This window comes from Haplochromis burtoni, unplaced genomic scaffold, assembly GCF_018398535.1.
Source record: "Haplochromis burtoni strain Fernald_Lab_line unplaced genomic scaffold, NCSU_Asbu1 Contig_543, whole genome shotgun sequence".
NCBI lineage: Eukaryota > Metazoa > Chordata > Actinopteri > Cichliformes > Cichlidae > Haplochromis > Haplochromis burtoni.
The window spans coordinates 109,189-131,613 of NW_024582904.1; the positions used below are offsets into that span (position 1 = coordinate 109,189).

At 38.7% G+C, this 22,425-nt stretch overlaps 1 protein-coding gene across 1 annotated transcript; it reads left to right on the plus strand.

Annotated features, from left to right (window-relative positions):
- The first annotated feature begins 3,101 nt into the window (after window positions 1–3,101).
- On the plus strand, window positions 3,102–6,139 carry LOC102310326 (CD59 glycoprotein). The gene is made up of 4 exons (XM_005947742.3): window positions 3,102–3,192; window positions 3,605–3,682; window positions 5,308–5,415; window positions 5,865–6,139. Exons 2-4 carry the CDS (start codon window positions 3,628–3,630, stop codon window positions 6,023–6,025), a joined length of 324 nt encoding a protein of 107 aa, XP_005947804.1. The 5' UTR covers window positions 3,102–3,192; window positions 3,605–3,627; the 3' UTR covers window positions 6,026–6,139.
- The last annotated feature ends 16,286 nt before the right edge of the window (window positions 6,140–22,425 follow it).

Genomic DNA, 22,425 nt, shown 5'->3' on the forward strand with positions numbered 1-22,425 from the left:
CTATCTATCTATCTATCTATCTATCTATCTATCTATCTATCTATCTATCTATCTATCTATCTATCTATCTATCTATCTATCTATCTATCTATCTAGTGATGAAGGCACTTTTCAGTTGAAGTGTCCACATTTTCCAAGCCTTCCAGCATATCAGCCAGTGAGACCAGGAGCATGTTGGTCAACATCCACATTGTTGTACACATGAATCCGTTCCCCAGAGGAAGAAGATCAAGGTGGAATTCTGCTATAATGTTTTGATAAACCCGAGGGAGAATGTTTTTTGACACTCAAACAAAGCCTTGGCTTGGCTCACCACCTGTTTCACTTTCCAGATTTGCCTGAGTGTAACTTTGTCCACTTCTTTAAAACATTTGTTAAGTTGAAAAACTGCTGCTTTGACACACTAAAGGAGATCTGCATCCATAAAAGGATAGGACATAGGCTGGTGAAACCCCAACACCACCACCTTGTAGTGCCAGCTGGAAACAAGGATCCTTGGTCCTTGGCCAATGGTGTGGGTCTCTGGTGACAGATGATACAACAAGTCTGTCAGGGCATCTTTCGTCGCATCACATGGAACGTCAACTCGATTTGAATCAACATGATAGGGCGTCCTCCCTCGCTGGAGCAACGTGAGAAATACACAAAGGCTATCTGCTCAAGGACGGAGCAGGCCAAAGAAGATAGTCCATCATCATAAGATCAACAAGACAGTCATACGGCCAGTGGCCCTTAATGGAGTGGAACGCGGGCCTCAATGCTCCTCAATGCTATGGAGATGAAACTGCCACAACGAATGAAGCTGTTCAAAAACGACTCGGACTTGCCCCAATGAAAAAGAAGATGAGGGAAGTGCGCCTATGGTGGTATGGACACGTCATGCACACTGAGGAGAATTCAGTGTCAAGATCAGCCCTCCGACTTGATCCTGGAGGCTGCTGACCGCGAGGAAGACCGAAGAAGCGGCGGATGGACGCAATCACTGAAGACATGCGCGCAGTGGATCTCGTCCCAGAGGACACCAAGATCGATCCAAATGGAGAAGACACGCAGCGGACCCCGAGCAGGGAGGACGCTAGGAAAGAGAGAAAAAGACAGAGCAGGACTACCAGTGAGATATCTAAAAATAGCATCTGTGTTGAACATGGTCCAGGGATGCAGGAAAGATGATTTTGAACAGGAGATCAGTCAAATTTAAGTCAGTTAAGATTTATGAATTTCTCTCTCTCTCTCTCTCTTTCTCTCTCGCACGCACGCACGCACGCACACAAATATATATAAAGTATAACTTTTGCTCATGTAATGCTTTCGATTCCATTTAAAGTTCGCCGTCATTCACATCTTCTGTTTGTTTTTCTCCTGCAGACAGCATTTGTCATAAATGCAGTAAAAGTTTACACAGGTTCATTTTCCCTCGGCTGAAATGTGCTGAGTCTTCGCTCCCTTTGATGGACAGAGATATTACACCTCTCTGACTCTGAGGGCAAATCTTGCAGCAATAACAGTTTTCCAGCTCACAGCATAGCTCACCTTTCAGGCACAGGCGCTGTGTTATGAACTGGATAAAAGTCTGCCTGCTGTTGCTTTTATGTTGCAACCACTGTAAACAATGTCCACACACTGATTAACTTTCACCATTTTTTCTTATTGTTCTTAAGTATTCCTCTACTTGTTTCACTTATATCCTTTGCTTTATATCTTCTCTGTTAAGCCCTTACATTTAATTTTCCCTACCTCTTATAGGGTGTCCACATCCTGCACATCCTAAAAAAATATGTCTCACATTTTGATTGTCTGTGGTTTTAAAAAGTTAACGCTATGAGACAGACACTTTTATAAAGCCTGGTTTTTATCCAGTAGCAATAAAGAAGCAAGTGGAGACTCTCGGTATGGGTCAAGTGCAGGTTAACCTGGCAGTTGAGAACAATTTTAACAGTTATTAGTATAAAAAAAGTGAATTAATGGGTGTAGGAAAATGGACAGAACACCACCAGGACTAGTTTTCTTTGATACTCTTTGCACTGAGTGTGAGTTGAAAAAGTCTCACATATCACTGATAAAGTCCAATTTTAATTTTCTGTTGTTTGTTTTTTAATTCTTCAGGGACATATGTTTGGCTTTTCTTCCTTCTGTTCAGTATAGACCTTTTGCATGCCATCCATCCCAAACAAGTGCTCTGGTCTCTAGAGGTTAAATCAAAATATAACTTTTTCAAGAAACTGCAAAAAACATATCTGGAGTGGAAGCCACGTCTGGACTTCGACTGGAACATTGTGACACCTTGATTGTTTTCTCACTCAGCCATTCTGTTATAGATTTGCTGCTGTGCTCTTGCATGATCCAGTTTTGGCAGAGCTTTAGGTGTCAGACAGATGGCCTCATATTTGACTTTAGAATACTTTGGTTTACAAAGTCAAATGGTTGGTTCAATGACCGCAACAAGCCCTAATCATCATGCCTGCACCATCGTGCTTAACAGTTGATGTGGTGTTTTTGGTTTTCTTCATTTGGATTCTGTGCATTAAACATGCAGAAGTATTGTAGTTTGCTCATACGTATCTTTGCAAACCCAAGTCGTGCTGCTATGTTGTTTCTTAGAGAGAAGGATCCTGGTAGCATACTTTACATTTGAGATGTTAAACAAGGCCTCTGGAGTGTGACCTAGGGGTGAATTTGCTTAAACATCTACCTTAGGAAATGTATTGTTTGAACACTCACCTGAATGTTCCATACCAGTAAACTGCCAAGTCCTCTGCTATTATACACTGACGATCAATTAATCAAGTGCATTTGATTATCTATTCCTATGGAAGCAGTAAGAGTGTACTGAGATATCCACATGACCATAGGAACAGGAAGGTTGACCTGAATGTGAATAGTACTACTTTCACTAAGCATGCCATCAATAATCAGTGAAATAAACGTTATTGAGCTACCTTTATTCTTTAAATCGTACATGCAGATGAAAAATCAAACAGAAATCACCTAGAGCAACAAGAAAAATATAATAGCTTCAACTTAAAATCTATTAATAATTGATCTCTGTTACATAAACTCTTCGGTATGTTGGTCAACATTTCAGACGTCTGGACTCTGAAACCAAACAAATGGGTTGTTTGCTTTTTTCTGTTGTTGCTGTTACAAAAAGCTCCTCGCTCCTCACAGGCTGAATCATTTCCTTCACATTCACAGGTGAGTGGCTGCAGGGATTTGTGATAAAAATAACGAGGTAGAAATAATTTAAAAATGTCTAATGTACTCACATTTGATTTTTTTTTCTTTCCCTGATTTCTGCCTGTTGTTTTGTCCTCTTTAGTTTCTTCTGGTATTACTTGAAAATTTTGTTACCTATTTTTTAATTTTGTTTGTTAAAATAACAAAAAATATTTAAAGTCAGTGAGCGTGAACCGAAATCAGGGAGACTTGTTTCATTAAAAATACCCCAAATCTTGTCCGAACTGTAAACGGCAGCATGAGTGTGTGTGTGTGTGTTTCGAGTCCCTGAATGTGTTATCCATTTTTTTTTATTTGCACAAAGTCAAATCCCTGCCTCTTATCTCGGCGTGACAATGCTGGAAACTCTGCTTTTTGTTTTTGTTTTCAGACGTGACAGTCCTTTCAATCACAATGAGGAGCTCTGTGGTGTTTTGCCTAGCTGTCAGCTTTGCCATGTTTGGATTTGGTAAGGGGAAAAAAGGAACTCTTTTATTTATTTATTTTCCTAAAAAGTGCAGCCAAGTGGGGCTAAGTCACAGAGATTATCAGCCTGAGGGAACATTTTAGCAGATCACTGTGCTGTTTGCATGTTCTGCTGTCATGTCATGTGCCTCCACTTCACACTATAAATATTAATTCACATCTCTGGACATGCAGTTTGCTTTGTGCAAAGTTGGATTGCTGTTTTTTTTCTATATTTTTGGGGGGTTTCTTTTATTGACAAGTTCCTAAAATATTAATGAAATATAGCAAACATGAGGCTACTGCACATGTTTTTCAGATTTTTACAGTCCATGAGACTTTTATTTTGCCTTTGCCTTAAAGAAAAAGTTGTGAAATATACTCATTTTCTTTCCTGCAAAAACAGAAAACAGGGCTCCATCCAAAGTCATGTAATCAGTGTGAACACACCAGAATTATCAGTTTAGTGTCACTTAATTTCCAGAGAAGGTTTAACATTTTATTGTCTGCCTTGAAGCACTTCCTTACTATCAAGGACACCCTCGTAAACCGATTAATGCATTTTGGGGCAATTTGGGGTGCCAACCTTCATGTCCCCTTATTAAATGCCTTCACTTTCCTTCAGGGCTTTCTTCATGTTGATTTTCAGGAGCCCAAAGTGGCCATATTTAGACAAAAGCTAAATCCAGCTAAACTTAGTTAGAAAACCACATCCATAGACTCTATGAATGCAACACGAAAAAGGTACTGCAGGTCATCTACCCGTTGGAAGGTTGGTGGTTTGATCCCCAGCTACTCCAAATGCATGTTGAGGTATCATTGAGGTATCCTTGAACAAGTTACTGAACCTTGTGTGTGAGTATGTGAGTATGTTAGACTTAGATGTATGTTAGCTTAGATGTAGAAAAAAGCACTTGTATGAATGCGTGTGTAAACGGATGAATGAGGTGCAGGTGCTTGTGCCGAGACACCTGTCAGTCAAAGGACCCACACTCTGAACTTTGAGTCTGCAGGCATGTTTATTTATTTTTTAAAAAACAAACTATAATATTAACATGAGAGACCCTGGGATTCACTCACTTTTTGAGACAGCCTAGTGGTCATTAGAGGAACTTTAGAGGAACTGCAGTTTTTGGCAATCAGCGGTGGTTTTATATATGAGACCTGGGTGTTGCCAATTATGGAGGGCCAAAGTATGTCAAAATGAATTTAAATAAATACATCATCCAACAATTTAATGAGTAATTAATTTATTAATTAAATAAAATCAGTTCATTTATTGAAAACATTTAAGACATTTTTTATTTCCATTTTTAATCAATTAATGCCAGATTTAATTAATAATATAATTAGTTAATTAATTATTTCCAGTTTTCATACTGACACATTTTATTCATTATTTAACGATGTATTTATTTAACTCATTTTGGCACTCATGGCCCTCCTTAGTCCTTTAATCATTATGAAAACTGAGTGACTATTTGAGCTGTTTTAGAGCTCTTTTCTTAAAGCTTTTTCTCAGGCATGAGCATCCTTAAATACATCATAAATAAATAAAATTCCCAACCACTGACTAAATCTAAATCTAATCTAAAGCTAAACAATGTGAACTCTGCAACTCCTCTCCAGGCCTCTCGCTGCAGTGTTACTCTTGCCCGGGTGGGTCTTCCCAGAACTGTGCAGTCAAGCAGGAGTGTAGCCAGGGGAAGGACTCCTGCCTCAAACTCACCAGTGGTGGTAAGCATTGTTCAGGACAAAAGACAAACATAAATCTGTCTATAGCACGAGTGTGTTAAACAACTTATTATGGAATGAAGGGATTACCTAATAAGGTGAAGAATGCATTTTTCATTAAACTGTGACACATTGCTCTTAACAATAATGATAATAATAACAGTAATCCACTGACAAACACAAAAGCAATTCTGGATTTTGCATTCTTTTGTTTGCGTTTCACTAAATTTCAGCAATATTGAAAAACTTCATTTGAATTATAAACAAATTCAATTTATTATAAAGTAAGAAAACGTATTTCCTGCACAGATTCTATTTGGAAAATGCTTCTTTTCAAAGTTTTATTAGTTTTTTGTTAAAATTGGCTATTGTGCAAGTTATTTCAAATCAAAATTCACAATTGTATGTATTTGTTAATCTGACAATACTGACCTCGCACTGCCTCACCTCAGGCAAGACCTACACTGAATGTTTGCGGTATGCAGACTGTGACTTCATGACTCTGGCTGTCAGATACTCCCTCCCCGACTTCACCTTCTCCTGTTGTCAGAAAACACTCTGCAACGGTGAAGAAAAGACTTTGCTTGAGAAATTGAAAGAGTTGTTTGGTTAAATGATTAAAAAGAAAGAAAGAAATCAAGTAAAAAGGTTGATTCTTATGTAACACTTAATTCTTTTGCTGCATTTACTAATTGTTATAGGCTGAACAATAAAGTCTTAAATTGTGTGCTGACTTTGACGTGGACTTTTTGGATGAGTTGCAAACAGTCACTGCCTTTCTGTAGGAAGTGCGCTTTTAAGATCAGACACTGGGGTGAACAAAGCAGCGATGAAACATCTTAACATTTGACTGATCTGATGTCAGGGACAAACATGGGAGGAAACTGGAAGGTTCGCTGGTGCATTCCTGCTGGTGTGGTGTGCCGCAGACCATATGCCTTTCTACATTCATCCACACCGCATACTCTGCACATGAACTAATATCTGTCTGATACAAAGAAAAACAAAGGAGACTAGGATGCACCCAAAAGAATATTAAGCTGCATTTAAGCAAGAAAAAAATTGTCCTTGAAGTTATCTTTTCTTTTGTCACTGTTGGGGTTATTTTTTTTTTTTGGTAGTTGAAACCTTTTGGTCAGCTGGGGGAATTTCTTTGATGCCTTGGTGTCTTCTCTCTGTGCTTGTGTGGGCTTTCTTCCTTCTATAGTCCCACGTAATGTAAGTTAGATCAGCTGGGTGATTTTACATTAGATTCAGGTAAGGATTTAAGTGTTTTCTCACTTTATTACTGGACTGGTGACCTTTCTCACCTTGCTCTTTGTCAGGTGGAACCACATTTGACCCTCAGAACCATCTTAATTGTTCATGGCACACATTCAACAAGGTGCTTGAAACATTCCACTGTGTTCATGAATGCTCTTCTGCATCCTTTGGTTGTAATGAGTGATTATTTGAGTTATTGTTGCCTTCTAATCAGCAGTTTAACCATTTTTCTTTGACCTCTGGCATCAATTAGGTATTCTCTCCTTGAGAACTGCACCTCACTTGATATTTTCTCCCCATAGATGATTGTGTAGTAAACTTCAAAGTCACTTAAATCACCTTTCTTCTCCTTCTGATGCTCACTTTGACCATGCCTACATAAATGCACTGAATTGCTGACAATTCATATGATTTGATATTTGCTTTAATTAGCTGCATAACAGATATACCTAACAAAGGTCATTTTCTTTTGACTTGATGATTTCGTTCTAAGATTTTCCTTTCTTTTGGTATTATTGTAATTAATACATTTGGAGCATGAATAATTTAATATTATATATTTTCCTAAAATGACCTCGAACACTTTCATAAATCCTTGATATTATTTTGACTATTGCCTACACAATAAACACTGTTTGCTGTGACACTTCACATCAAGTTGCTGCATCCATCCATCCATTTCTATTTTTTGGTCGGGTCTCAGTGGCAGAAGGCTAAAAAGAGTATTCCAGAAATTCCCTTCCCAAACCTTCAGGAAATCCCAAGTTTGTCCCAGGGCAGATGACTCTTGTCAAACGGATGCCCCAAAATTCTCATAGAAGAGGGAGATAGAAGGCACCCTAACCCAAGTATGTATGTAATTTTAATACAACTACACTGGAGCGATGAATTATTTGGCCATGATCAAACAGCCATATTGATTAAACCACAACAAGTACACAGATTCATTAATGATGTAATATCATGATTGAGGGTTTTACTCCATCCGCGTTTGCAAAAGCACTCTGTACAAGTTTTGAATCAGTCTACAGTCAGAAATCAGCCTGTTAGACTGCCAGAGTGTCTGCTGCAGCCCTTGAATAATAATTAAAAGCGAACAGAGTTTCTAAGCAAACTGCAATATTTGCCTCCAGCCAATTACAGAATAATGTGAAGAAGACAGAAATGTATGTGCGTGACTGTCTGGGGCCTGTTTCTGCAGCAGTGAGCGAGTACAGTGTCTTAATTTGTTGACTTTAATTAAAAGACGGACAACATCTGTTACCTGGAACCGTGAGTGTGTGCGCCCGTGTGTGTTTGCCTAACGCTCTATCCTCAAGAGGTCTTCACACATCACAAGACAAGATTGACAGGTTTTATTCTGTGAGTAAAATCCACATCTTTTCACGTGGAAAGTGAAAGGTTATATGATACACATCCATGCACAACAAGGCATGGTGGCATTGTGTGCAAATATGCGTGCGCGTGTTTGCGTGCATGTGAGTGCGTGAGCATTGTACAACCCCGTCCAGGTGGCCAGATAATTAAAAACATTTCTCACACTTGATTTTACATCGCAGCCTCAACGCTAACATCTGGCTGATCAAGAGAGGAAACGACCAGGTGTCTGTGCACGTGTGTGAAAGAGTGTGTGTGTCTGTGTTGATTAAATTATTTTGTTATGTAATCAGAGGATAACAAAAACTAATAAACTAAGAAACAACTAGAGTCATGACCAGACGTTTTTGCAGAGGCACAAGTGTTTCTATTTCACAAGTTTCAAAGTCTTTAAGGGCAAATAAATCAAATTCAAGGAAAGAGTTAATATTTACAGGGTTGACCCTTGCTTTTGGACCAAATCCTGATCAATGGCGATCCATTCCCCCTTATCAGTGCACCAAGTTGATGCAGCTGATTGGCTTCGGCTTGCCCACTCCCTTTTTTTAAGGACTAACCACACTAAAAATGTCCCAAAGGACTAACTTCCTCCAGTGATCCTGGGGAATCTGGAAAATCCAGGGGAATTTGGTCAGAATTTTCCGGCATGGCAGGACACCGTGTTACGAGGCAAAAAGTGATAGCTATGTCTCGTAGAGCATTAAATTAGCATTCTACAGCCATGGCCAGGAAAATCTATGTGCAGTCCTGAAAAACGTATCAGACAAGCAGAAGCCACTATGACCTGATCATGCAGAAATCAACTGCAAACAGGATTAGGCCCTCAACCTGATATCCAGGTTATTATACAGACCTGCCAAAGTTATGAAGAATAAGGGTGGGCAGTATAAATGCTGACTCTTTGCCAATTAAAGTCTTTAAATCCCATGAAATGCCTTCAATTGTTCTTCATGATATTATAGAAACATGTAAGATTAGCTCTAAACTAAAACTAAAGCTTCTGATTTTCCCGAGCCTCAGCTGCGACACCTTTTTACTTATCTCCTCATTAGTGATCAATATTTAAAGACCGACTTTATCTTCCTCTCTCTGTCAGGTTGGTGTTGCCTCCACGGTGGTAATTGTCTTCTTCATGCTTAGAACTAGCTTCTGCCCAGTTACCTGTTTTCATTGATAGTGTTTATCCTCAAGTTATCTTGAGGTCTTTTAAATCTGCTGTCAGTCTCTGGGTGCAGCTTCACGAGTCATTTAGTGAACATGACCCACATGCAGTAAATACAGTAAGCAAGAAATTGTCACTCATCACGGTGTTGCTATAGGAGTCCCCCATGTCCTCCAGGTATGGACTTGCCTTCTTTCTTTCGCTCTCTCTTTTCCTCCTTTGTCAGTGGATCAGCATGTGGGTGGAACTAACCACCAGGAGAGGGTGTCATCCAGTCCGTCTCAATCACTGGTAGTACTTCAACCAGGCACTCATTGCCAAGCTGTTATCCTCCTCAGCGTGGTAGTGTATCTCAGGCAGCGTTGCAGTTTTTATTAATAATCTGCTTGCCCTGCAATTCTGTACCTGTACTTTCCAGCTTGTCTCCTCCTGCTTTGTAGGGAATTTTGTTTGCTGTGGCTAACCCACTTCCAATGCGCTCTCTGGAAACTGAGAAACTGGAGGTGGAGCCTGTGGAAAGGACTGAAGAGCTAAAAAAGAAAGCAGGACTTACCTGAGGTTGCCCATACTGTTCGTGCGCACTTGCAGCCACCCAGCGCTTATTCATATTGAATTAAAAGGATATGCATCTTCATTCTTCATGATTGTAAATAAAATGGGGAACCACTCATAAAAGCCCTGACCACACCGTTTCTGGAGGTCAAAAATCCACACAGACTTTCTAGTTCTTAATCAGTTAATGAGTGATAAAATCAGTCATGTTTCAAAAACAATAGCTTGAAGTTTCTTGTTGTTTTGGAGGTAAAACGTTTTATCTTCTTTCTCCAGGTACAACAGCTGTGTTCAAATCCTCTGTAAAGATTAATGAATAGATTTCAGAAACAACAAAGGAAAACGGAAAACAGAGGAAACTGATGTCTCAGTAAGTCTGATCATCTTTTAAGACTGACAGGGAGAAAAGCTTGCTGCCTCAGAGTCGAGCGCATTTCACAGACAAATCCATGTTGTGACACCAAAGGAAAAAACAACAGCTGACACGCTAAAAGCCTTTGTTCAACCACTGAAATGCCTATACAAAGCTGGTTTTGAGGCCTGAAGCATCGCGCGTCAGGATTTTACCTGAGATCTATAAACAGCAACCGTAATCAGACAGAATATCAGCTGCTTTTTAAAACGTAGAAGCCTGTTTTTAATTAACAGCAGATGTTCTTAGGTGTTGTAACAACAGGATGCCTCAGTCAATAATTAGAGTTTAACACTAGTATCCCCTGGTGATGGAGTTTTGTGTTTCCCTCCAAACCCCTGCCTTAGTGAACTGCAACAAAGTCATGTAGACTTAAAGCTTTTTTTTCTTAATACCAGTGATTGCAAATTTTGTGTATCATGAAAAATTTTTAACGCTTTGTTGCGATGTGCATTGGCTTGAGAAACAAAAAGAAACGAGGTTTCTCCCAATTAAATTTGATTTATATGGCAGCGCTTACTCTAAAAACTATAATGTATTTGTTGTCAAAAACATTTTGTGCATTTGTTTTTTCTAATATTTCATGACTCATCTCATTTATAGTTTGATTTATTTTATTTTAGTTATTATTTACAAGGAACATAAAACAGCTTCAATGTAAATCAACATATTTTGTTGTTATCCTTTTATTTCCCCTGCATTAGTATGCATACTGTACTACATAACCACATTCACTGTTGGGCTTTGAGAACTAATTAAAAAAATAGTTTGACATATTTGTAGAATAGCTTATTCCATTTCTATATCTTCTCTTAATACAATACTGGAGCTTGCAGCTGTAGACAATGAAGACAGCCCTGATTTAAACAACTCAGGGGTTTGCTTTGATAGCTTGCGAAACTACCGATAAATAGGGTTAGGTACCGAACTATGTACTTTTTAAGGTAGGTACACTTTTAAAAACTTAACACAGACAACGCTCTCTTCAACCTTTCTCATGCAAAATGCAAAGCTGCCCATGGCAACACATCTAATCTGAGGAAACACCTGCTCAGACATGAAATAGGTCTACAAGCTAAAGAGTGTGCTGTATTTTATCACCTGAAAGCAGAATTCACTAAAGGACCTGCAGCTAACTTTAACATGTATGCTGCCAGGGTATAAGAAGTTAAATCTGTGAATGATTAAACTTTTAGTGAGATATCGACAGCTGCATCGACATCTTCTTCAGGTAATTAATTAGCTTGCTGGATAAGTTGTCATTAGAGAAACAGCCAATCCAAATTAGGAAGCAGGAGTGGTGGAGATGGTTGTAGTTGTTGTTCAGGCTTGTGCACCATTTGGGAACTTTGTGTAAGGCACTTTTGGCTTTGTATTTGTTTGCTATTTATTTAGGTTTTTATTGGCTTTCTACTTTTGCACTTGAAGCCAACTGGAAATCCTCCCACACTTGCCAGTTTCTTTTTCCTGGACCAGGAAACAGCTCTCTGATGCTCTGGTACCAATACACTCATAAACCACCTTGTCCTCAAACATGGTGTTTGCTAAAGACAGTTCCTGCTTAGCTTAGAAGCCCAATAAAATACAGTCTTACAGGGGAAACCCTCTCACACCTCTGGAATGAACTCAGTAATCAGCAAGGGGCTTGTGAGTATCCCCACAGCTGCACATTGCCTCTCCAGTCTGATACCTACACCAGCTTTGGTTTCTCTCTGAATGATGTCTAGCTCTGTGTCTTTACCTGCTTGACAACTGACCTATTTTTCTTCTGCAGATTCTCCAAGATAAGCACTAAGTGGCATAAAAAGCATTATAAACGCTTCATTCCTATTTCTATATCAGCAGGTGTCAACAGGCTGTTAAAGTTCTTAAAAGTCTTGCAGCAAAGCCACATGTTCACTAATGAGCTTCACTGTTCATCTAAATAAACCACTGGTTTGTAACTGTGTCATTCTGGTAATCAATTCAGTTCAATTCAATTTTGTTTATATAGCGCCAAATCACAACAAAAGTTGCCTCAAGGCGCTTCATAGATAACAGATATGATTCAATGCAGAGAGGTCTATTAACACATAGTGAGTGAGAAAGGTGACTGGAAAGGAAAAACTCAATGCATCATGGGAATCCCCTGGCAGCCTACGTCTATTGCAGCATAACTAAGGGAGGATTCAGGGTCACCTGGTCCAGCCCTAACTATATGCTTTAGCAAAAAGGAAAGTTTTAAGCCTAATCTTAAAAGTAGAGATAGTGTCTGTCTCCCGAATCCAAACTGGAAGCTGGTTCCACAGAAGAGGGGCCTGAAAACTGAAGGCTCTCCCTCCCATTCTACTTTTAAATACTCTAGGAACAACAAGTAGGCCTGCAGAGCGAGAGCAAAGTGCTCTAATAGGGTGATCTGGTACTACAAGGTCATTAAGATAAGATGGGGCCTGATTATTTAAGACCTTGTATTTGAGGAGCAGGATTTTGAATTCAGTTCTGGATTTAACAGGAAGCCAATGAAGGGAAGCCAAAACAGGAGAAATCTGCTCTCTCTTTCTAGTCCCTGTCAGGACTCTTGCTGCAGCATTTTGGATTAGCTGAAGGCTTTTCAGTGAGTTTTTTGGACATCCTGATAATAATGAATTGCAGTGGTCCAGCCTGGAAGTAATAAATGCATGAACTAGTTTCTCAGCGTCACTCTGAGACAGGATATTTCTAACTTTAGAGATGTTGCGCAAATGGAAGAAAGCAGTCTTACATATTTGTTTAATATGTGCGTTGAAGGACAAGACAGCAACTGGTTTTTCTTTTTCTCCCTGTTGCTTTTGCACTGTTGCACAGCAGGCTATTGCCATGGTAACTAGACCTGTGGATGCCTTTGTATGATTTTTGTGTATTTTTTTTTATTTATTTATTTATTTTATATATAATCTCCTCTAATCCTGGACCAATTAGTTTCAGACCAGGACAGAGAGGAGGAATGTCTTCTCTCTGTCTTTCCTTCCCAAGAGGATTTTCTTTCTTTCTTTCTTTCTTTCTTTCTTTCTTTCTTGCTATATAGATCTGTTTTTGTGTCAGCTGTGCACAGATAAGACACACAAAAACTTCACACACCAGATCATTAATTTTTCTTCATATTAATCCAATTATCTCAAAAACTGTTGATTGGGCGTCATCTGTTTTCTCCACTTGTTCTTTGTTCCATGACATATCTTTTTATGGTGTCTCAACTAAAGCCTGCCTCTTCTTCTTCTTCTTCTGACAAAAAACACAGCAATTAAACTCTCACCCTCACCCACAGATCAAGTTTGATGGATTTTTTTAAAACTATATTTTTCTATCCATTCATTGCTCTTTTTTTGCTCCCTCAGAAGCCCTCAGGCATGTGTGTCAAGAGCTCCCATGGTGTGCGTGTCTCCTGGGTTTCAGCAGCATGCACACACTCAGAGGACACAGTGCACACACACACACACACACACACACACACACACACACACACACACTCATTGTCTCAGTCGGGGGTACAGCTCAGATCTCGGGGAGAGAGGCGCACAGCGGGAGTACAAGGGGAAAAGATTATACCTCTGGGGCTGACACACACACACACACACAGTTGTTCATATACAGACAGAAACACACACACACACGCAGACCTAAATCACACAAATGCACACAACCAAACAAATGCTGAACTTTGAACAGTGAGGTGAGACTCATGCAGGAAAACAGAGGACTTCACAGTAACACTGTTAACATAAAACTTTTTAATGCTGTTTGATTCCACTTTTCTACTGTGTGACCAACTTGTCTATTAACTTTATTGCAAGCATTAATAAAAAAATAAAAAAAATAGAAGAAATCAGTTTTTTTCTCAGAAATGGGATGGCACCCTGTTCTAGCCCAGAACCATTGCCTCAGACTTGGAGGTGCTAATTCGCCTCTCAATTGCTTTACTTAGCTGCAAATCACAGCAAATCAGTGCAAGCAGGATGTCATGGCTTAATGAAACCAGCCAGAGGAACAAACAAATAAAACAAAAAGAAAAACTGAGAAACTGGGACCACTTAAACAGGCACTCTTGGGTTTCCATTCATGAAAATTATGAACAGAATCTGTGACACAGGGAAACCCTGGCAGTGTCCAGTCCTCACTGGGAACAAGTGTCTGAGTTGTTGTGCCAGAGACCTGATTCAACTAAAGGACGAACTCTTCCCTGGTACATTCCCGGTGATTGTAAATCTGGAACATACACACTTTGGTCATTTTTCATAAAGAGGGGAACCATAGTCTTTAAGAAAGGGATTAGTTTTCTTTAACAAAAAATATTTTCAATTCTTGGACATGCTGTTTCTGTCTCTCTGCTGCTGGGGTAAGCTGGAGCCTATCCCAGCAGCCATAGTGTTGACAGGGTGTCCAGGGTGTCCACACCCTGGACAGGTAGCCAATCTATCACAGGGCCAACACAGAGAGACAGCCAAGCATTCACACTCACATTCACACCTATGGACAATTTAGAATCACTAGTTAACCTAACCCCACAAACTGCATGTCTTTGGACTGTGGGAGGAAGCAGAGTACCCAGAGGGGACCCACACAGACAAGGGAATAACATGCAAATCTCTGGGCAGATGATGGATTCCAACAGGTAAGTGACTGTGCAAACCATCATCCCACCATCTTTTCCCCTTGTCACCACCATGCTGCCCTCTATTTGGAAATTTTAATTTGCAAAACCATTAGAATTAATGACAAGGACCACACACTGTTGTTGGTCCCTAAACTTGGTATAGAACCATTGTGTTTTTACAAATTCCCAAGCTTTCCATGATAAAATGTAGCTCAGGAATGGAGGATAACTTATGCCCAGACTTGAATGGCACATTTGGGGATTTGTTAGACTAACATTTCTAAAAGACCCAACTTGTCTTTGACTTAGTATTTATGACTTTAGACTTAAAGGAAATAATCAAAAGGACTTCACTTTTTTCCTCTTTTTATAAATTGAATGCTTCTAAATATTTCTAAATATTAATAAGCTTGATGTTTTATTTATTTGCAAATACAATGTGCTTGTATTTGCAAGTATACAGCACCCCACTGGAGCACTGCTTCCCACAAACGATAATAACAAAACTACATTATTTTACTCCCCAGGAATGAGAACAACCATTAATAAACCTGTGCCTTTCCTGCTATTACATACTGTAAAAATTGCCCATCATATTAGTACTTTACTCACTGTAAGGAGTAATAAGAAATATCTCTGGGACTCTATGTCTCCATATGAAAAAGTTTAACACCTTGTTTTACATCAGGAAAAATGCTTAAAAAATCATCATCTCAGCTGACAATGCTCCTCCATTAGCTTCCCACTGAGTGTTAATAACCACAAGACTCCTTGGTGTGTTTCCCATACATCTACATCTGCCAGGAGTTTATCTCCCCACCAGTTTTTAGTCATTGAGCATCATCTGGCTGGCAATATAGAATTGTTTGCTAATAAAATGAAATTACTGCATTTAGAAAATAATCTTGGTCTAACCGCCTGTGTCTGGATTCAGCGGTGTCTTTGCATGTAATATTTATTTAACTTTAATTGTTTTCTGGGAGCGGCAAGGTTCATCAACCTTATGGAAATTTTCCATGCATATAAATTCCCATTGTGCCCCTCGTATTCTCTTTCTATCCATCTCTCGTGTGTGCCTCTGACACAGAGAGATTTTATTCCTTTGTCTTGGTGAAATCTAATGACCACTCAAGCATGGTGGGCCAATCGAGAGCTGAGGTCAAAGGGTGAAAAAAGGCTCAGGGAGGGCGTGTTCGTGTGTGTATATGTATGTGTGGATATATAGCTTTATCTCGACACTCGACAGAGGACATCAGCATGATTGCTGACATACTGACAGCATCAATGGCACCGAACTCAGATCAGCTCTTGTACTGAAGGAGTTAAACTGTGACACAGCATGTTGACAGATGCTGTCACAACACATGTCCACACTTGCTGTTGCTACACTTCAGTGTTGGTTACAAACAGAGATGGGCAGTAACGCGTTACTTGTAACATGTTACTGTAATCCGATTATTTTTTTCAAGTAACGAGTAAAGTAAGGGATTACTATTGCAAAAACGTAATTAGATTACTGTTACTTTCCCGTAGGAACGCTGCGTTACTGCATTACTAAAACCGTGATTTTAGTAACGGCAAAGAAGCTGTGTGCAGATCAACAGTGGATAATATATCGAGTGCGGGAGAGAGTATGAGCGTGCAGCGTTTAAAGCGTGGAAGTACTGACCTTACTTTGAGTTTGATTCCATAAAAAGTGACAAAAACATTAGTGTCTGCTGTGCGCTTTATATGGCGAAAAAACCCCTAAACTTCCAAGCAAGCACCGAGTGTGCTACGACGTAATGGGAAACACAGAGAAACTCGCGGATTCTTCAACTGACCGCTGCGGCACACCTGCACCAGGGCAAACCTCCGCCTACGCCAATCCTGCTTTACAGGTGAAAATAGAGCAACAGGACTGCTAGTCTTTGATGTTATTCATTTTCTGCTGTCTTTTTGAAAGAGTGAGAGTAAACACAAAAAAAATATTTAATTTTATGTGCTGGAATGTGTAGAAAATAGGTTTCAATGTTACACAAATTTCTTCCAGTCAGAGGATTTTGCATATAATTAAATCTTTGCTTGATACATAAAGTTAAAAGATTAAAACTAATAAAACAAGTTTTAAAAAAGGAGTCTTTTCCATTTGATTACATTTTGTATGATGGATTATGCAGAGAAAGTAGAATTGGGCTGAAAGATCTATCGCTTTATCACCTATTCAGGTTGTAAACCGTGTTTTTAAAAAGTAACTGAGTAATTAGTTACTTTTGAAAATAAGTAATCACTAAAGTAATGGGATTACTTTTTGGGGAAGTAATCAGTAATTAGTTACTGATTACTTTTTTCAAGTAACTTGACCAATACTGGGTACAAAATGTTCCAAGAGTAACGCACTACTGTAATCACATTACATTTTGCGGCAATGAAAATAAATTCAATAATTACCCTTGTTACAATTAATTGCATTACAAAGGCTTTTCTACACACCACCTTTATTGTTTTTTTATTAGATTTGAACATTTATTGGAGTGGCTGTCATGAATTTTCGAGCCGAGTATATCATTCCTAATGTACGCCTCAATGTGTCAAACTTCTTTGGTACAACTTATTAGTTTTTCCAATGTTAGGTTTTAATGTGTTAAGATTACGTGAACATAATTTTGTGGTAACATGTTTTCATGTCATATTTAACAACATATTTTAGGTGTTTTTCTTCTTCATTGTCTGTTTGGAGTAAAATGTGTAATTTTCATGATGCATGATGTGACAGACGCAAAGTAACAACATGATTCATTATTGAAGAAGATGGTTTTTTTTTTTTTTTTTTTTTTTTTTTTAAGAAAATGCCTTTCTTTATTGAGTTTTTGACATTGTCCATTAAATGTTTCTCGTATTTAATTTTATATATAACCGTTTCTTAGTTTTAGACTAGTGGGCTAGTCTAATTTTTTTCCCTGTTTAGTTGGCTAAGAAATCAATCGCCAGGAGCATTGCAAGTTTTTACTTCCTCTTTGCATGTGCTGCAGTCAACTGATTTCAGTTCGTGTGGTGGTAAAAGAAGAATGGTGGAGCGGTCAACATCTACTGGAGAGTGGGGTTATAGACGCTACTTTTATTTTTATTGCACAAAATGACAGCATCCTAGTATAGAGCTAAACCAACGAAGGTGAGAATAAGCCGGGCCCAGACCAACAACCAGAACCTGAACTTCAGCAGGTAACAAAGACAGCAATAAGCATCCAGGGTTGCAGCACTGCAGACTCCATTGCCACCATCACATGTTTCTACAGTAGAAACTGTTTTCAAATTTTGCATCATTTTGTTTGTAAAAACTAAAAGAATGACCGTATGTTTGCCCTCATTAGGACCGGGATTTGTGCTGGTGTGTCGAACTGTAGCCTCATATTTATATTGTTAACTGGTAATTATGGGACAATATGTTTCGGCCATCGAGTAACAAAAGTAACGTAATAAGTAGTGTGACAAAATACTTTCTTAATACGTTTTTAAGTAGCATACAGCATTACTTTCATGAAAAATAACGAAAGATATGTAACTTGTTACTTTTTTTGAGTTGCGAGACCAACACCACTCAAGAGACAAAGATGCAAATATAGAGTTGTCAAACCAGGAAAAGATTGATAATTTCTATATAACGTATCCGTTAAATCACCTAACAACTCTTCACTGCATTCACTCCATTTAAAGTGTACAAGTTTTACTGAGCTATTGCTTCCATCGTCTTCTACATGCATGTGTGCCATCATCCCAGAAAGCTACAGCCTGCGGCCTTTATTAAACTGTCTCACAAAGCTCAAAGAAAGTTTCACCTAATACTGAAAATAGCAATTACGTAAAAAAAAAAGAAAAAAAAAGTAAAACCTGTAATCCTTTCATGTAAATGTGGGACCAGTGAATGCAGAGCAAATGAAAGAAAATCTTTATTTTGTATTTTGTGCCAATTTCATTACTTTACGCTTTTTAAAAAAAATAGTCCACAGAGAGGTTTTATTTATTTATTTTTCTACACCTTCATGACATTAAAGAAAAAACAGCTAGCCATCCAAATCTGAGTTCAGAGGTTTCTTCTTCATGGTCCGAACAAACGTGTTCGGACCATGGGTAATCAGGGAAGTGTTTTTTCCCCTACTTTTTTGTCTTACTTTGTATTCTTGCACTAGACTGTTTACATAGAGACATTTATTTGATTAAAGCTCTGATTTCTTTGTTCATAACTTTGATATAAGGATAAATTGAGACACAATCTCAAAAGACATATGTTGTTATTGACAAAATGAGATTCTTTAAATACAATTGTCCCTCACTTTTATGTGACAACAAAGAAAAGGAGAGGAGGTGACGTCCTAGCGTGGCACGACACTCCCACCCTCCTCTGGTCCCCATATGGACCCTCTCCTGAGAGAAAAAGCTATCAGGGAGGCGTGTATGTGTGTTTTTTATGACGTGAGTGTGTGTGTGTGAGCACAACAGAGGCCAGTGCACCAGTCTGGAAATAGGGGACACATTAATCTTATTTGTCATAACCTGTCCCTTGAGACGCTGGGACCCCCGTGTCCCAATACCCACCCAGCTACACGCACGCACACACAAACGCTGACCCCCTCCTGTGTGCTATCGGTATCTGCGACAGACAGAGAGAGTGAGGCTAATTACATGTGAGAGTTAAGACGGTGGAAACGAGACAAAGACCGCGCTGGTGTGTGTGCGTGTGCGTACGTGGCCTTTGTTTGGGTTCTGATATATTTCACTTGTCCTTGCTGTTGTTATGTCTGAGTAACACAAATTACTGTTACCTGTCATTAGTCCGTGCTGCTGTCCGAACTTTGCATGTCCGTGTTATTATGTCTGTGTGTGTGGGCAGGACAAAGGGGATATTATGCAGCACTCTACTTTTCCTCTGCACCCCACTCTGTTTTCCCATGGTGCTGAAATACACTCAGACTAAAGGAGAAAATATCATCAGAAGTGCAGATTAAAGCCAAAGCTAAATCAACAGTGAGGATGCAAGAAAAACATAATAATTAAGTGGCAATCTTACATCTTTATCCCAATATCTGACTCCTTTTTTGTTTTAAAATCTTTAAATGTTTTCTTTTTTCAGTCTCCACAAACAGGTTATAGAAAATTATTACTATCGATACATATATTTTTTTCCTCTTCTCAAACGATGCTAAATACGTGGTTGGATATTAAACACATGTTGAAAGATGATCTAATAAATTAGAAGACCCCTAGCTCTCATCATTTCATCCTCATGATTAAGACAGTCCAGAACAACAGGGCAACAATTTAACTTAATGGAGTAAAAACTGTATGAATATATGAAATAGCTATATGTCAACCAGCTTTGACCATTACAGCTAGTGGCTCCTTTTACGCTACAGTCACACTTGGGGAAAACCGTGGTGACCGTGCACGACCAAAAGTGCTCTATCTGAGTGACATGATACTATGAGCTCTTTAAGAGAAGATAAAACCTGATTATTCAAGACTGTGTTTAAGGAGAATGATTTAACATTTTTTGGTCAGCATTTATAAATTACTTATACTTATTATTTACAAACTTTTGGCAATCATCAGTTGTAGTCAGTTTGAATTGGATTTTTTGCAATAAGGTTTCCTCCCACTAGATAAAATGTGTCATCTTGGTATTGAAAGTAGTCCCCAGAGGTTGAATGTGTTCAAATGCAAGCTCAGTCTTGCATTTGATCACCAAATGTGAAAAAATTCAATGCAATCATTGGGCAATCGCTGGTTTTTTGTAGTCACCAACACACACAAACAGGTTGCCTTCCCATTTTTACATTGGTGTGAGACATTACATGCTGTTTCTGCTGTTTCTGTTTCAATTTATGTTCATTTACAACAGCAGTGGCAGTCACATAAAATCAATAACTGTCTTTGCAAAAACTAAAAACAAAACTTATTACATAAATATTTCATAAATTATTAATATTTATTTATTGAAGTCTTTAAACATTTGCAGAAGAAAATAACTGTTGGTTCAGTAATTGTTTCTTAAGAATCTAGTTTTGCAGGTTCTTATTTCACCATTCATGTTTTTTTTTCCTTTGTAGGCTCTTCAAAAATATAGAAATGATTCTATGATTCTCATGTAGCTTTGATCAATAAGTTAGAGTACTGTATACAAGCTGCCAGTCAGAGTTTGATTAGATGGACAAGCTACAGCAACATGAAACAAATGTGAAAAGCCTGAGGAAGTACTCACAGCTCTGTTTGAGTCAGCACAGCAAAAGTGACAGCTGCACAGACGGGTCAGGTCAATTCAAGCCAAGCAGAACCTCGTTTGTCCTCAGAGGGAAAAGTTAGGATGAAGAACACGTAATGCAATTTAATACAATAGAACAGTAAAGGAAAAGCAAAATAAACGAGGGGCAAAAAATATATAAAGTGCAGGGTGTATCAAAAGGAATTATCTGATTTCAAAGTGCTTTAATTTTGCTGTCGTTTTCCGGTACCCATCAGAACCATGTACAGTTAGAAAGAGGGGATTCATGAGTTTCAACAACAGTGGCTGCAGGTACTCCAGACATGCTAGCAAAAGTGTTGGACAAGCATCGTCACATGATACTGTGGAGCAGGCAGATTAGGACCCAAATGCAGGACTTGGATGCAAAACTAAATTAAAACCACTTTAATGCTGGACTCAACAAGGGAACACACCATCAGAGGCTTAAACACACACACGGGGTAATCAGGGAAATAGGGAGAACACGGGTGAACTAAATCTGACTAACGAGACAGGGGAAGCAAAACTGAACATATGCACACAAAACAGAGGACTAACAAAATAAAACCGGAAGTAACACACACTGAGACTCAGATTAACACAGCAACCAGGACTATAGGTGTATTAACAGGCAAGACAGGGAATGCAGACAGCCACAGGGACACGACTGGGGAGACTGGAGGTAAAATAAACACGGACCCAGTGAGGACAGAACACGGAGACGAGACTAAGACAAACTATAACTATAAATAACAAAGGTACTAAAGAAATAACATACTCAGGAACTAGAACCTAAATTATCTTATACTTTCCAAGAATTAAGTTCTGAACAAAACTCAAAATACTGGGTCAAAGACTCCAGACCACGACAGAGGGGGCACACTGAGCATTTGTGAACATTGTAAGTTTTGTATGTGAAACTTATTTTCAGTCATATACTTTCAAATTTACCACAAGTTTCTACGTCATTACTTAAAAAAATAGCCTTTTGATTCATGATGATTGTTCAGCTTATGAACAAATGTTGTGTGTGTTGGTTTTTGGATAGGAAACCAAACAGACTGTAATACTTGAAACACTAATTATTTATTTAATGAGTTTCTCTGCACACAAAGAGATAAATAAAAAGTCAAAGCCTTCTTAACTCAATAGTAAAATAAGAGTTTTTAACACTACAGTTTGGTCCAGAGAGCCACTAGCACACTAAAACACTGAGTAACTTTGGTACTTAGTGTGACAGACTGAGGTCATTAGTAATGCATGGTGCATCCATGCTTTATTTGCAGTGCCCTTAGATGCATGTGTCACAATTATAATTCTCCTCTGATGTCCCACTTCATGGATTTAAACTACATACAATTTGAAATACAGAAGTCAGTGGA

Coding starts and splice junctions, on each gene's coding strand:
- LOC102310326 (XM_005947742.3), top strand. CDS start 3,628: ATGAGGAGCTCTGTGGTGTTTTGCCTAGCTGTCAGCTTTGCCATGTTT. Junction 3,683..5,307: donor CTTTGCCATGTTTGGATTTG/GTAAGGGGAAAA, acceptor ACTCCTCTCCAG/GCCTCTCGCTGCAGTGTTAC. Junction 5,416..5,864: donor CCTCAAACTCACCAGTGGTG/GTAAGCATTGTT, acceptor GCCTCACCTCAG/GCAAGACCTACACTGAATGT.